Source organism: Cervus elaphus, chromosome 6, assembly GCF_910594005.1.
Source record: "Cervus elaphus chromosome 6, mCerEla1.1, whole genome shotgun sequence".
NCBI classification, from domain to species: Eukaryota; Metazoa; Chordata; class Mammalia; order Artiodactyla; family Cervidae; genus Cervus; species Cervus elaphus.
Genome location: NC_057820.1, coordinates 7,181,842 through 7,199,395, shown reverse-complemented (window position 1 = coordinate 7,199,395; position 17,554 = coordinate 7,181,842). Strand labels below are relative to the sequence as shown.

The 17,554-nt window shown below is 34.2% G+C and overlaps 1 protein-coding gene across 6 annotated transcripts in view; it reads left to right on the top strand.

Moving 5' to 3' along the window:
* CPEB2 (cytoplasmic polyadenylation element binding protein 2) overlaps positions 1-17,554 on the top strand; it is a 73,161-nt gene that overhangs the window by 40,098 nt on the left and 15,509 nt on the right. For 2 of the 6 annotated variants that reach the window (XM_043906172.1, XM_043906168.1), the window contains 3 exons: positions 2,903-2,926; positions 14,471-14,641; positions 15,980-16,069. In XM_043906172.1, coding sequence (XP_043762107.1) covers positions 2,903-2,926; positions 14,471-14,641; positions 15,980-16,069 — 285 coding nt within the window. The remainder of the gene's footprint in view (positions 1-2,902; positions 2,927-14,470; positions 14,642-15,979; positions 16,070-17,554) is intronic. The other 4 variants (XM_043906173.1, XM_043906169.1, XM_043906170.1 and 1 more) reach the window with 3 other exon arrangements.

The following is a 17,554-nucleotide window of genomic DNA, read 5'->3' as shown; positions in this document are numbered from 1 at the left end:
CCTGTTTTCTTTTTAAGTAGCTGCCGGTTAGAATCAAAACAGATTATTGGTAACCAGGGCCAAACTGTAACATCCCTTGTATAGGAAGGATCTTCAGGCTTTTCTCACATCCTTATTACCTTCATTGAAAGCAAAGAAATATATATATTTGTGTGTCTATAATATATATTTTAACACACATACATACATATATACATATATATATATATATACACATGTATGTTAAATAGCCAGTTTGTCACTTTTTATAATGCTTTATAAATCTATGTACCTGAAATTTAATACTCTTAAGTACAGTGTTTTTATACTACAAATTATTTGCTTTTTTTTCCTCTAAATCATATTCTAAATGAGTTTGGGAGGCGCATACTGCTTAAAGAAGTCTGTTTTAATTAAAACATAATGATTACTAGACATGTAATGATTTTCTTTTCTCACTGCAGATTTCTGATAATTCTGATTTGGTTACAGTGGAACATATCCATGAAATTCACATAGAAATACTAGTAGGAAAGTTGAGTACACACACCATTGTTTAGCATAATGGTAGGAGATTGGTTATTTCCATGACAGGGAATAGGGAATGTTTCACATGGTTTAGCTTCATCTGCAGTCAGTTCTATTTTTGGTAATGTAGAGACTTGGAATCTGAGAGTTGTCCAAGAAATAAGGGCAATAGCTCTTTACAGGATTCTAAAATTCCTCAGGTATGAGATAGTTGGAGAAACTTTCTAAGTAATGTGTTCAAGCCTAGAAATGAGATGAAACCTAAGATGCTGTGAACATTTGTGCATATTTTCACTATTTTAGTTTTGACTAGCCTCAGCTAAGAACATAAAAGCTAAGACCATAAACTGGTTATGATGTCATTAATTTTCTCAATAGATCATGATTTATGTTGTACAGTTGCTAAGTCATGTGACCCATGGACTGGAGTGCACCAGTCTTCCCTGTCCTTCACTGTCTCCTGGAGTTTGTACATTATTACTTAGTCATAATTTTATAATATGACATTAAATTTGATGAAAAGTTTTATTTTCTTTTGAATATTTGACCCTCTACAACCATGAATGAAATTCCCCAAAGCAAATTTATATTAGATTAATGCCTTTAGATAAGCAGGAAGCCCAACTTTTGATTTAAGCTTTGAAGTGCTTTGGGGCCTATTGACCACTTTGATGCTGAATACAGCTATGAAGACTTCAGGGAATTCATCCTTCCATAGCCTGTTCTTGATAACTCCTTTTATAATTCCTAGTGTCTGATTTTCCATAGTTGATCTTCAGTCTCTTTGAGACCCTGTTTTTCTTAAGGACTATATGTCTCAGAAGACCTAGATGACAAAATTCCAAATGCCACTTCCACTACTACCCTCACCCTAAACTAATATATAGATCAGTTAAGCTATATATTAATATAATCTGTATATATACATAAACATACACAGAGGGAAGGTACATATAAATGTGTATATAGGTGAGGTAAATCTGCCAGGTTTTGAGGTAACTGGAGCTCATGGACAGGTTAAGTCTGCATTTATATAACAGAAGACAGTAGTCTGTACATACAGTATACGTAACTAAAGACAGTAAAATGCAGGGATGTTAATGAAGTTACTTTATATAAAAGACTAATACAAACCTTACATTTACTGGCTTATTTCTTGAAATAAAAACGATTAAGACTTTTCAAGTTTGGTTCTCCCCTTTTTATTATAGGGGAACTAAGACTGTAGCCCCACCCTGTAGACACACTTCTTTATATTAAAACCTTAGTATAATTTTTTTTTAATTTTGTAAAATCTCTACAATAGAATGTGTTTAATGATGTAAAATGTTTTCCTTTGATCTTTAAATTTCATCCTTTGGAGACACTACATTTCTGACAACCTTTAATATGTATTTTGACTTGAAATTTTTCAATAACAGATTTTTCCCAGACCTAAAAAAATTGATGAATATGAATTAAGATCTTGATTTTGACAGTCATTTTTGGTTTACTGCTAATTCTAGAGTAGAAATACTCATAGTATACTCGAATTTGGGAGTTATTTAAAAACAAGTTATAGATTTTATCAAACTGGTACTATAAATTGCAGTGTTTTTTCTCCATGAGGAATCTGTAAACTGCTAGTAACACAGGTTGAAATACTTTCTGCTTTACACTTTTAAAGGTTTAACATATGTACTGTTCTTTGAAGATACTAATAATAAGTTTGTATTGGAATCCCTCTTACTCGAGATGTGGAGACAATAAACACTTAGCTGTTATAAAATGTACCGAAAAGATTGAAAGCATTATTAGTCTGTCATTGATCATTTCTTCACTTAAGCAAGTTTGAACACACGAGTCTTGTATTCTGTCTATCTAAGCTCTGTAGACTTCAGCAGACCAGTTCAATATTGTTTTATCTTTTCACTCTTCTGTGTCTTCCAGTTATTTTTCCATGCAGGGCTTTGCATAAAAAGTGATGTTGACCTGAATTACTAGTTGAACATTATATATTGTATCACTTTTTATAATAAGTAGAAAAGTAAGGATTGAAGTTGTCTCCATTCATTGGGAAAAATATTTGGGATGCTATTTAACCATAAAGTGTTACATATTCCTATCCCAATTAGATGAAACAAATATTTATTCATGAGTTTTAACATAATTGAGAATAAATTTTGTATTTCCAGTTAATTTTACAGTTTTTATATGGTTCAGATGGCACATAAAAGAGTGCTTTGTAAATATTAAAATACCATACACATGTTGTGTGATGATATTGAGGTAGCTCTTAAGACAAAGTAGTTCTAATTTCCAGATGCCCACATAGCTTTCCATGTCACAAATGTTTGTCTATGTGGGCTTATTTTTAGTTCTGACATTTTACAATTTGTCCTTTGTTTACATGCAGCGAGGAGTTATGGGCGAAGACGAGGTAATTCATTTCTGTTTGCTATGGTGTAACTGTTTCTAATTGGGTTTTACTGATCAATGTTGTAATTATCCCACATTTATCATGCAATGTCTGGAAACTCACCGAAAAATTGTGTTTTGATTTCCACACTTACTTGTCCAAGTTTTGAACCCTAAATATCGTAACCTTTAAGGTACATTTTCATACTAATATGGTTATTTAATAAATTTTTCCATTATAAATGTCTAGATTTTAACCATTTTTAAAGTCATTTGTATATCTTTTAAAATCTGTTTATAGTTTTTTAAGAGATGTGTTTAGTAGATACTACTGAAGGTGACATGCAATATGAATTTTCTGCTCTCTCAATCTGTGATTGTCTTATCTATGGTATATAATTTATAGCTGTAGTTTATTAGTTTTATGTTTGATCCAGTTGAACATGGCAAATACCAAACAGATTACTAGTAACACTGACATATAGAAATCATGTTGCTCATACTTCTCTGTGTCTTAAAATAATCCTTTCTTTCTCTGTCTTAACACCACATGCACTTGCACTTTCTGTCTCTCTCTCTCTCACACACACACACACACACACTTTCTCTCTCGCACAAGAGTCTTCCCCTTTGGGTTCTTGTTTTCTTAAGGAAACGACTAGGACTATGCAATGCTACTCTATTCAGCTTCCTAGGAAAGCAGCTAACATTTTCTGTGGCTTAAACTTTGTTTTTCTTTTTCATGTGCAGAAATTGATAGGAAGAAAAGTAGATGTGATGATGGGATGAGAAGAAGCAAAAGTAACTTTCACTAGATTATCCTCTAAGTGGTGAATAGCCATACTACTTATGTGGTTGTTGTAAGTGCCAGTAACCATAGTACTCATGTAAAAGGGTTTTCCTTAGCTTGTAAAAACTCTTCCTTGAGCCATGGAGGATAGATAGTAACAATAGTGCCTTTTGATAAATTTTATGTATGTGTGCCAGTGCTTCAAATTCTTTTTATCTAGTCATGAGTGTGTTACTTTGAAAACAAACATGCAAAACTGTCATCATTGATGACAGAAACTAGTATTTTATACGTGTCAGTAATAGTTCCAGTTTTGTATTTCAACATTGTCTGAATTTAACTTCATTTTCAGAATCTAGTTTCTTGAAATGCTTCACTGAATCTCTTGGTTCTTAATTTTTCTAACTAAAAAATTAAGAGGATTTAGAGACTAACGACTTAGAAAACTGAAGCTGAATAACTTTCTAGAGATTGTTACTAGCAGCTGAGAAGAGGAGAAAAATTGAGAATTTTAGTACCTATTTTCAGTTCTGTGGACTATCTTATTTCACTGTGGTATTCTAATATGGAAATTTAGTTCTCTTGAAAAAATTGCATTTACTAAGAAACTGTAGAGCAATTTAGGATTCTTGTCTTTTTATATACGTTTCATCTTAGTGGGATTTATACACCTGATTTGGTATACACCAATGTAAATGTCATAATCTAGGAAGTTCTTTGAAACAAGGTATAGGAAAATAATGTTGTTTATCTTCTATTATCTTAATTTAATAATTGTAGACTATGACTGTATTAAGAAAAAAACAAAAATTTGTGCTTTACTCAAATATCTCTGTCCTCTGGGAGCCACAAAGACTTCTACTTCAGAGCTGCCTCCCAGCAGTGGAAGAAAGAAGACTCTCACTTGGCTTTAAGGCTTTTGGTAGAAGCCTTCTGTAGCACAGAGCTGACAGTTGTCGTACTTACTCGGCTTAGTTTAGCAGGAGGTGGAGTGTGGCAGCTAGGGCATGGTGGTGGATAACTTTTCCTCTCATGTTGTATAGCATTAGTAATTTTTCTAGTTGTTCCTCCTAGGAGTCTGCTTTTAAAATTTTAGATTTGATGGTCAGAGGAAAATATCCTGTGATAAAGCAAAATGGAAAAGAATATGAAAAAGAAAAAATATATATATATGTGTATACACACACACACACATATGTGTATAACTGAGTCACTCTGCTGTACAGCAGAAAATGAACACATTGTAAATCAACTATACGTTAATAAATTTGTTTAAAGTATACCCATTAGAAATAACTATTGAGAGATCTTATTTGAGTTTGAAAGTACTTTTAACACAGTAAGTAATAAAATATATTAAAAAAAAGAAAAGCACATACTAAAGGAGTGACTCAACAAGAAGTAGCCTGGCTTTCTTCCTGTTTTCTACTCACTTTTTCCTCTTCCTATGCTAGATGTTATAGCAATATCACATTAATAACCTTTTAACTATAAAAGGATTCCTTTTATGGGTTTCATATTTTAGATTTGGTCCATCAAAGGAAGTCCAATTATTTATTTAGTCATTTTTCTTTTCTTAAAAAAAAAAAAAAAAACTCATGCACATCAGATCTGTTGATGTGGAATGTGTCACAGTGAGCTGATACAATTTTTGCCAAAAAATAAGACATTGCCGTTTACCAGTGCATGGTGGGTGGACAGTATTATTTTCACAAGCATTTTGACTTTATAGACTAGTTTAAGAATAACTATTTTTTCTTCTTTTGTCACCTTTGACTCACCTTTAACCTCAGGCACAGAGTAGCTGTTTTCATTTAAAAGATTTCCCACTTGAGTGCAGTAAAAAGCAAATTACTACCAAAAGTGTATATTTTAATATCTTTAATAATGTCAGTATAAGAACTTTAAATCAAACTGCCTGCGGATATATGAAATATACCTTCAGTTCAGTTCAGTCGCTTAGTCTTGTCCAACTCTTTGCAACCCCATGAATCGCAGCACGCCAGGCCTCCCTGTTCATCACCAACTCCCGGAATTTACTCAAACTCATGTCCATCGAGTCGGTGATGCCATCCAGCCGTCTCATCCTCTGTCGTCCCCTTCTCCTCCTGCCCCGAGTCCCTCCCAGCATCAGGGTCTTTTCCAGTGAGTCAACTCTTCGCATGAGGTGGCCAAAGTATTGGAGTTTCAGCTTCAGCGTCAGTCCTTCCAATGAACACCCAGGACTGATCTCCTTTAGGATTTCCTGGTTGGATCTCCTTGCAGTCCAAGGGACTCTCAAGAGTCTTCTCCAACACCACAGTTCAAAAGCATCAATTTTTCGGTGCTCAGCTTTCTTCAGAGTCCAACTCTCACATCCATACATGACCACTGGAAAAACCATAGCCTTGACTAGACGGACCTTTGTTAGCAAAGTAATGTCTCTGCTTTTTAATATGCTATCTAGGTTGGTCGTAACTTTCCTTCAAAGGAGTAAGCGTCTTTTAATTTCATGGCTGCAGTCACCATCTGCAGTGATTTTGGAGCCCAAAAAAATAAAGTCTGACACTGCTTCCACTGTTTCCCCATCTATTTCCCATGAAGTGATGGGACCAGATGCCATGATCTTAGTTTTCTGAATGTTGAGCTTTAAGCCAACTTTTTCCCTCTCTTTCACTTTCATCAAGAGGCTTTTTAGTTCCTCTTCACTTTCTGCCATAAGGGTGGTGTCATCTGCATATCTGAGGTTATTGATATTTCTCCTGGCAATCTTGATTCCAGCTTATGCTTCTTCCAGCCCTTAGGAATAATCAAAATTTAAATATGCTAAAAGTAATTAAGAAAAGCAAAGATTTCTTCCCCTGCTTTTCGTTTGTATCCTGCCCCTACTCCTATGTATTTCTGTACCCTGGGAGCCACAAAAAGTTCTACTACAGTGCTGCCTGAGGACCAGGATTAGAAAGGAGAAAGACTCTTATGTCTATCATATATATTCAATGTTTATTCCATTCTGAGAGTGAACATACTGGTCTGAGCTTGGAGTAGGTTTGGAGGTTGTGAAAGAAGTGTGAAGTGTAACTTAAGCACTATCTCTCAATCTGAAATATTTCTATTACTGCAGCCTGTCCTTTTAATGCAATAATAGGGACAGGATTAAAATGCTGCTCTACTCCAGTGGAGTAAAAACATACAGAATTATGTTAAATAACAGAAATAAAGAATCTATTTTAGTTAGTGAAACTAAAAACCACAAAGCAATCTTTTCTAGCAGGCAGGCCCAAAGCTTTACTCAGTAGATTTTAGTATATTACATATGAAATGGGAAGATGGGAGAAATACTTTTAAAGGGAGTAAAATTATAGAGCTTTAATTAGAGTGGTTGGATTTATTCATACTGTGTATGTAGCCATTCATATTCCTGTGCCATAATGAGTAAGTATTAATAATACATTATAGTTAAAATATTGGTTAAAAATTGATCCAGGATTTTCTGTGATTAGATTTAATTTGAACTCATTTGACTCTTTAACAGTCTTATAAAATAGCCAGAGTAAGTATATACTCCTTGACATCACCACTACCAAATCCTTTCATGGTGACATAAAGGCTGACAATTTTCATCTTTGATAAATACTTTTTTCACCTTTTTATTGAATTATAATTTTCCTGCAATACTATTGGAGGAGGAAATGGCAACCCACTCCAGTATTCTTGCCTGGGAAATCCCATGGACAGAAGGAGTCTGGCAGGCTGCATTCCATGGGGTCACAAGAGTTGGACATGACGTAGCAAGTAAGTAACAGCAGCATACAATATGACTAGTTTTAGGTGTGCAGCGTGGTAATTCAGTATTTTATGGAAAATGACCACCATGATAAGTCTAGTAACCATCTGTCACCATACAAAATTAATACAGTATTATTAGCTGTATTTCCTATGCTGTCCATGATCGATAGATCTCTGTGTATACACTGGAAATTTAAACCTCTTTACTCCTTTTCCCTATTTCTATTTCGTTTATTCCACCTACCTCCCCTCTGGCAACCTCCAGTTTATTCTTTGTATCTATGAATATGTTTCTCTTCTGTTTTGTGTATTTGTGTTGTTTTTCAGATTCCACATATAAGTAAAATCATACAGTATCTTTCTTTGATATATTTCATTTAATGTAGTTAATACCTTCTAGGTCATCTGTGTTATTGCACATTGTAAGATTTCATCTTTTTAATGGCTGAGTAATATTCCAACAACATTGCATGAGTTGCCTTTTCTTCACATCCATGCCAACACTTGTTATTTCTTGTCCTTTTGTTATAGCCATTCTGACAGGAGTGAGTTGGCATCTCTTTGTGGTTTTGATTTGCATTTGCCTATTAATGAATGATGTTGAGTATCTTTTTGTGTATCTTTTGGCCATCTGGATGTCATCTCTGAAAAAAGGGCAGTTCAGGTCCTCTGCTTATTTAAAATTTGTTTTGTTGTTGATACTGTGTTGTATAAGTTCTCTATATGTTTTGGATATTAACCCCTTACTATCATCAGTAGATGTCATCTCCCATCCAGTTGATTGCTTTTTCATCTTGTTGATTTCCTTCACTATGCAAAGCTTTTTATCATTTGATGTAGTCCCATTTATTTATTTTTGCTTTTGTTGTCTTTGTCTGAGGAGACATATTCAAAAAAATATATTGCCTAAACCAGAGTCAGAGAGCTTACTGTCTCTGTTTTCTTGTAGGAGTTTTAGGTCTTATATTTAAGTCTTTAATCCATTTTACCTTTTTTCTGTATATGGTGTGAGAAAGTAATCCAGTTTCATTCTTTTCGTGTAGCTATTCCATTTTCCCAGTGCTGTTTTTTGAAGAGACTGTCTTTTCCCCTTGTGTGTTCTCGCCTTCATTGTCATGCAGATTAATTGATCATAAGCATGTTGGTTTATTTCTGAGCTTTGTTTTCTGTTCCATTGATCTATGTGTCCTTTCTTTGTCAGTACCATACTGTTTTTATTATTCTAGCTCTGTTGTATAGTTTAAAATCAAGAAGCCTGAGACCTCAAGCTTTGTTCTTCTTTCTTAAGACTGCTTTGGCTATTCAAAGTTTTGTTTTTTTGTTTTTTGGGGGGTTCTATGCAAATTTTAGAATCATTTGTTCTAATCATGTGAAAAATGTCATTAGTATCTTAATAGGGAGTGCATTGAATCTGTAGATTGCTTTGAATAGTATGGAAATTTTAACAATATTACTTCTAATCTAACCCTATTTTTCCATTTATTTCTGTCCTCTTCAATTTCTTTAGTTAGCACCTTATAGTTTTTAGAGTATAGGTCTTTCACCTCCTTAGTTAAGTTTGTTCATTGATATTTTATTCTTTTTTATGTGATTATAACTAGGATTATTTTCTTGTTTCCTCTTTCTGATAGTTTATTAGTGTGAACTCAATTTTAAGTCAAATATTGTCTAGCAGTTAGTTTACAAAGACATATAGGGTACTAAGTTTTAACTGATTTTTTAAAAATTAAATATCTTATTCCCCGTGAGAAAAGGACAAACATATTATTGGGACAAAATATTTTTAAGTAATAAGTATAGCTCCTGTCTCAGTTTTTTGGAGAAACATTCCGGATAGTGATTCTATCTAATCCCACAGGTGGTGCTTGAGAGAGATCAATTCCAGACCTATTTCTGTTGTTTTGATAGTTTTTTTTAATCCTTGCATATGAAATAAAATTCATACCATCACACTCGTGGGTTATTTAACCCAGTGGAGTGGCTGCTAGGATCTTGAAGAATGGGAGGAATATTCTTTCTTAATAATTAATACTTTGTTTTGCATTTGCTTTAATTTTTAAACCAATAATCAGTAAATAAAAGTACAGGATATACATTAAAATCAAAGAACTATGCTTACCTTTAAGCTATAAATTGACTAATTTTGCACAAATATTTTGTTTTCCTCTCCTGCCTGTCCCTGCTGTGTTTCTGTGTTGGAAAATGTCTTTATTCTGGGCATCTAGAATAAGGTTACCATCTGGAAAGCCAAGTATAATGATTAATTTTGGGCATATTAGCATAGCCGCCAGTGTCAAAGTTAGTAATTGCTCATTACTTCTCTAACTGCATCCATTTGTGCTACACATACACCTGCACACATAAGAGGACCAGATATTGAGGCGTAACTGTCTAATACAAGCATATATGTAAGTTTGTCTTTAGTTCCGTCTTCAGTTTAGGATGCTCACAGTAGAGTTTTTATTATTGCTTGTATAGAACAACAGTTTTTATACGAATATAGAGAAGTTCCATGCATTCTCTAATGATTTTTTTAAAATACTTTAAAGTGAGTAATTTGAACCATGATTGTATGGGTATGTGTTAGTCGCTCAGTCATGTCCGACTCTTTGCAACCCCATGGACTATAGCCTGCCAGACTTCTCTGTCCATGGAATTCTCCAGGCAAGAATACTGGAGTGGGAAGCCATCTCCTTCTCCAGGGGATCTTCCTGACCCAGGAATCAAACCCAGGTCTCCTGCTTTGCATCTTTACCATCTGAGCCACCTGGGAAGCCCCAAAGAATCATGAAATCATGATTAACATCATAAATGAGGCTCATATTTGTTGTGGCTACAGTTTTTCTAACTACAAAATCTTTACTGATTTCCTGGTTTTGGAGATGGTGTACTTTGAGTCCTGTTACAGGAATATACATTCTGTTATGTTGCTTTCATCTTGAAAGGAGATCTTGGTGACCTGTTGAATAGGCCTGGCAACATGGAGGCCATCTCACATTCTTTCACTGGCAGTGATTGGCCAACATTATATAGTCCTTTTTTGCTCTTTCATCTCTTATTGCTTCTGTCTATAATATTTATTGTAACTACCATATTTACTTTTTAAAATTTTATTGTACATTTTAGATATCTTAGTGTAAGCTAATTTGCTTGCATTTGTGTTTGTAAGTAGAGCTTTTCCTAACTTATTTTATAACCCTGATACTAAAACCTGACAAGAATATAAGAAAACTATATACCAGTATCCCTCATGAAATAGAGGTAGAAATTCTAAAGAAAATATTGATAGACTGAATCCAGAAATTTATAGAAATGAAATATGTATCATGATTAAGTGGGATTTATCCCAGAAATGTAAGATTGACATTTGAAAATCAGTTACTATAATTCACCACATAAACAGAAGGAATTAGAAATACCATGCATATATGCATGCAATAGAAATACCACAGTTATAGTAAGCATATCTGATAAAATTCAGCAGCTATTCATGATTTAAAAAACCTCTGAGGAAACTAGGAATAGATGGAAATTTCCTCAGTCTGTTAAAAACCATACATTTTGTGTTGATTGATGTCTGCTTTTTCATACTTAGTGTTGGTAATTTTAGTTTTCTTTTTTATTCATTCTTAGAAAGTATTTTTGAAGTAATGGAAGGCATAGTTATTTAGTGGTTCTTTTATAGTCATGTTAATTGGGTTACAGGGAAGGATAATTGGAAAGATGAAAAACAGTATTTTTGTTGATGATGTATGTTTAGTTAACTCCTCTTTTAAATGAGTATTTAACTCTAGAGCTTTTATGGCTTCTAGAAGGAAAGTGTTCATGATTTCCCAGCAATAAAGGTGATCTTGAGTATGGCCAGTATATGACATGTTCCCAGCCTTTTCATTGTATCTTTTGTTCATCTGAACTTTGATTAATAGATTTTAGACATAGATTACACTTAGATCTTTGATAGTTACTATATTAACTGCAGTATTTATTTTAGACAGTATCTATAGTTAAAATTCTATAGTTAGTAATACAGAATAGGGCTTCCCTTGTGGCTCAGCCGGTAAAGAATCTGCCTGCAATGCAGGAGACCTGGGTTCGATCCCTGGGTTGGGAATATCCCCTGGAGAAGGGAAAGGCTACCCACTCCAGTATTCTGGCCTGGAGAATAATTCATTAGTATATAATGAGTATACTTAAAATATTATAGTTAAGAGAAAAATTTTAAGTCATTTTGGGTCACCTCTCTGATATTGCTTATATAGTGATTTTCTTTATCACTGCATTCAGTATTTCTGTTTAAATATTGGCATGTCTGAAATAAGTATAAAATTTGGATTTATCATTTTAGCCAAAACCTAAATATCGATGTTGTTTCTCTGCCTCATCTTATCCTTCTTAAAATATAGAATTATTCATTTAAAGTCCAACCCTAGAAAGTTGAACTAGTTATTCATAATTAGTATTACTTGTGATGGTTCTTGATGAGGTTCTCTTTAAGGAAAATAGTTTCATTTTGAAGAGCTTTCTTTCTGTTGATCACAAGGAATATTGACATTTGTTTTTCATGGTCCTTATTCCTGATAGCAACGGTATTGGGAAAGTTAAATATTCATAGACTTACTCAGTGAATATGGGTATATTTCAGAACATCTTGTTAAATTGAATTTGAATATGCAGAATAATTTGTTTCCTATACCAAATATGATCTTTCCCCCTATTTTTGATCTTATAAAATTAAAATTCTTATTTCTAATATCTCACTAGCTATAGCTCACAGACATGTCACCCCCTCTTCAGCCCAACAACCCCAGTTCTGTGCAGGCCATCACATTTCAGATTGTGTTACATCAGTTGCATCGTTATGTACCATACTTTTCAAGATGATAACACATTAATGACACTTTATGTTGAATATTTATAATTTGTATATACTAAGACATACTACAGATTATATGCATTTTCTCCTCATTTAAAAAAATCCTTTATTCCATCTTGGGGAAAAATAAACCTTGCCTATATCCTTATTTTCTTTTTCTTTCTGTAATAAACTTCTTTGATGTCTGTACTTCACAAAACTCTACCTGCAGCTTTACTAATGCTACTACATTCAAAGATCATGCATGTCTTCAAATTATCATTTTTCTCAAATCATTATCTTAACATCTCACATAGTTCCTTCATTGCTTTTTTTATTCTTTCATTTCTCCCTTGTAAGTTTCCTGAGGTGCTCTCCTTATCATTTCTCACTGGGGTTCTTATCAGTGATGTTATAAAGAACATTAAGCTCTCACCAGTTTACTGGTGAGTTGACCTCAGATTACTTTCTCAGAAATGTGACTCTTCTTCTATCTCCACATTTCTGAGCATCTCAGATATTGAAGCTTCTGAACTTTCACATATCTAGGACACATTTCCCTTTCCTGTCGCAGTTTCAGGTCTTTACTGTCCTTGTATTTATTTAGTTAGTGATTTTTACCATTCATATTCTAAAACCTTTTGATTCCTCCTTTCCATTCTTTTTTTTCTGTTTCATTTCCCATCTACTTTTCACTGCTTCAGGTACCTCCAACTTTCCATCCTTCCTGAATTTTTGAAGGACTTCTAATTGGCTCATTTCTCACCACGTTAACCATATTTGCCAAGAGGAGTCTTCCTAAAATATAGGAAAAGTTATTACCTTGCTTGAACGCCTGTATTCAGTTGTTTTTTGTTTGTTCCTTTTTGTTTTGTTACTGACTAAATAAAATATGTCCTTTAGCCTGGCATTCAAGGCTAAGTGTTCTGTCTAGCCCAAGGTGCTTTTCTAGCTTTTATTTTCCTTTTTTCCAACATGTTTCAGCCAACATGACTCATTTCTTAAATAAATTCATTTTTCCCTTCTCTCTCTTATGTTTCTCCTTCCACTTGAAAAATTTGTTCAAAACCATTTTCTGACAAATATTCTACTAGTCTGAAGTGAAGTTGCTCAGTCGTGTCCGACTCTATGCAACCCCATGGACTGTAGCCTACCAGGCTCCTCTGTCCATGGGATTTTCCAGGCAAGAGTACTGGAATGCATTGCCATTTCCTTCTCCAGGGGATCTTCCCAACCCAGGGATTGAACACGGGTCTCCTGCATCGCAGACAGATGCTTTACCATCTGAGCCACCAGGGAAGCCCCCCATTCTACTAGCCTACCTTCTGTTAACTCCCTAAGTACTACTATTTTCCCCTTTTATCACAACTACTGTCCAGTTTCACTTGGAGATTTAAGAAATTGCCTGTTGATTAGCCAGTTACTCCCTTCCTCCAGCACACTTCCTCTGAAGCACTTTAGAGACTGTTTGACCAGGTCATCTTATTTACTTATTTATTGTGAACCCCACAGAATCCAGCATCAGGATTGCTGCAGAGGATTATATATTCTGTTCCTGTACAAGGGTGTGTCCTGAAGGGTGGGCTCAGGTGGGGACCGAAGCCCTGGAGGGGAGCGTCTCCTGTTGTGCACATGTGCAGAATCTCTGTCCACCCTGTCATGTAGCTGACACACATGCAATGCATCAAGATCTTATATGCAAGTACAACTTGGCACTTTCATCCTTCATTACTATCGTCTGCAAGTGTTTTGTTTGTTTGTTTGTTTTCTTATCTGTTTAGTCTGTGTCGTTTCTTCCTGCCACCAATTTCTAAAAGGTTTCTCCCGTTACATATCCAGTCTAACCATCCCCATACAGCAGATTCTTGCCATTTTCCATTAAAAAATCAAAGTGATCTACTGTTTGTTCATGACATAATTGTTGTCATATGACCATGTTTATTTCTAAGTCATCCCTCAGACAACGTCTCTCTTGAATTCAAGTAATTGAACTTTTAAGGTATCTGAATGTTCCTTAATTTTTGATACCTATGTCACTTTCATTTTTTATTTTTCCACTTTCATTTTTAAGCCTTTAATTTATTGTTGCTCTTTTTATTCCTGACTTTTATCACTTTCTTAGATCTGAGATTCAGGTTATATTTGTTCTTATATTTTAGGTCGTTCTTCCCTCTTTCCAATAGATGATGGCTTGCTGGATGATGGGCATAATGATCAAGTTGGTGTTTTAAATTCACCCACATGTTATTCCGCTCATCAGAATGGAGAGCGAATAGAACGTTTCTCTCGAAAAGTTTTTGTTGGTGGTCTTCCTCCAGACATTGATGAAGGTAAAATGATGACTTGTGATACTAAGAAAAAAACCTAAAATATAGTGTGAATGGGGATGTAAGTTTGTTTCTTTACTTTGTATCTTTTACCTATTGTTACTGTATTTTTTATAAATCAGATTTTCATTTAGTTCATATCTGTTATTTTTTTAAATATAGAACATATTTAAATACATTAAACTTTTTGTTGTATATATTTATTTAAAATTTTTTAAAACTTTTTGTATGACCATAACACATATGACCAAACTTTTTGTATGTATGTAACATAACCATACATAAAAAACTTTCCATATGACTGTAATGCATGTGCGCATGTGCGCACACACACACACACCACACACAATGAATTAAAGGTAACCAACCATGAAACTTTAATGTATAAGAATCAAAAATTCAACTTAAGTGTAAATGTACTTTTAGAAACAGATGAGACTATACAACCTAAACAAGGAATGGAAACAGTACATAAACAGAAAATTCAGATTTTATAAAGAATAATAAGTATATGTAAAAATTATCCTGTGTTATAATAACTAAAGAAAGATAATTCAAGATAAATTTAAAATACTGAAACTAATACTTGTGAGACTGTAGGAAATCTGCCACTCTCGTTGACAATGTAATAATAGAGAAAATATTACTACATTTGGGGAATTTTTTCAGTTATAATTCAAATGTCCACAAACTTATTCTGTACATTAACCTATACCAAAAAGTTTCCATGTGATAAATAAGCTTGAATGTGTCATTGAATTTGACCTGTACATCTTTCAGTGAAACTACCAGGCATGTATCAGACCCTAGAATATTTTAGAAATATTATAGCTTTATGTGTCTAGTTCAGCAGACCTTTTTCTTCCTACAATATGTTACTTTATCAAGCAGTAATGTATCTCTTTATGGATCTTTAATTTGATATAATGTCAGCATATTTTTCAAGTCAGTGATATTTATGATTGCTATACTGTCAATCCCTTAGTGTCCATACGGTATTATATAATATTTTAGAAGTCATGCTGAATTGACTATTCTAACCAATGTGCTGCTTAAAAACTACTTTGACTAAATAGATTAAATTTTATGTATCATTTTAATGAGGATATTAGACATTTTTTCTAGTATTTATATTTTGGGGCTTATATTTATATTATCTTTGGCTATTTGGTACTTTAAACTATTAAATCTTAATATGTTTCTAGTATTTATATTATATTTTATCTTAGGCTATTTGGTACTTTAAAATATTAAATCTTTTAAAATAACATAAAATACAGGATTTTTTTAGAATGAATCATTAAAATTAATTCCTAATGCATGTTATTGTACTTTCTTAAGATGAAATAACTGCTAGCTTCAGAAGATTTGGACCTTTGGTCGTGGATTGGCCTCATAAAGCAGAAAGCAAGTCCTATTTTCCACCAAAAGGTAAGAGGTTTTTTTCTGTTACTCTTTGCTAGGGAATAAGTTAAATGAGAGCTGAAGAAACAATTTGTCTTCCCTAGTAGCTCAGACAGTAAAGAATCTGCCTGCAATGCAGGAGACCTAGGTTCAATCCCTGAGTAGGGAAGACCCTTTCCCTTTCACAAAGAAATAATATCAGTTACTCTCTGTTTTCTTTTAGAATTGAATATGAGTACATCTTTGTATAAAAACTAATAGAGTAATTTGTAGAGGTTGGTAACAATGTATTGAGTGAGGCAGAATGTTTCTGAAAACTATTTCAGTTTCACTTCAAGCCAGTCAAGAATCATCAGAGACTTGCTATGCCTTCTCTGTAATGATTTGATAATGATTTCAAAGGCTTGTATCAACAAATATTTGAGTCTTTTTTCTGCCTAAGGTATACTTCTCAGTAGCTTGGGCACAGACATTTAAAAAAATTTCTCTGCTCAGTGAAATTAAGAAGTGTGTCAATTCAGTCGCTCAGTCATGTCTGACTCTTTGCAACCCCTTGAACTGTAGCACGCCAGGCCTCTCTGTCCATCACCAACTCCCGGAGTTCACCCAAACCCATGTCCATCAAGTCGATGATGCCATCCAACCATCTCATCCTCTATTGTCCCCTTCTGCTCCTGCCTTCAATCTTTCCCAGCATCAGGGTCTTTTCAAATGAGTCAGCTCTTCACATCAGGTGGCCAAAGTATTGGAGTTTCAGCTGAAACATCAGTCCTTCTAATGAACACCCAGGACTGATCTCCTTTAGGATTGCCTGGTTGGATCTCCTTGCAGTCCAAGGGACTCAAGAGTCTTCTCCAACACCACAGTTCAAAAGCACCAGTTCTTCGGTGCTCAGCTTTCTTTATAGTCCAACTCTCACATCCATACATGACCACTGGAAAAACCATAGCCTTGACTAGATGGACCTTTGTTGGCAAAGTAATGTCTCTGCTTTGTAATATGCTGTCTAGGTTGGTCATAACTTTCCTTCCAAGGAGTAAGCGTCTTTTAATTTCATGGCTGCAGTCACCATCTGCAGTGATTTTGGAGCCCCAAAAATAAAGTCTGCCACTGTTTCCACTGTTTCTCCATCTGTTTGCCATGAAGTGATGGGACCAGATGCCATGCTCTTAGTTTTCTGAAAGTTGAGATTTAACCCAACTTTTTCACCCTCCTCTTTCACTTTCATCAAGAGGCTCTTTAGTTCTTCTTCACTTTCTGCCATAAGGATGGTGTCATCTGCATATCTGAGGTTGTTAAATGTATGAAGTGAGAATAAAATATAAACCCATGAATATTTTAAGTATTGCAAGATGTCCTTAAGTGTTCCAGAGATGACAAGAGATCAGTACATACTCTGTTGGTAAATTTAGATAGAGAAGAAAATAAATGGTCAGGAAAAACTTAGTTACATAAAGAGATAAGGTGTGCACAGTTACATAGTGCTAGGATACTGCGGTGACTGATCCAGAG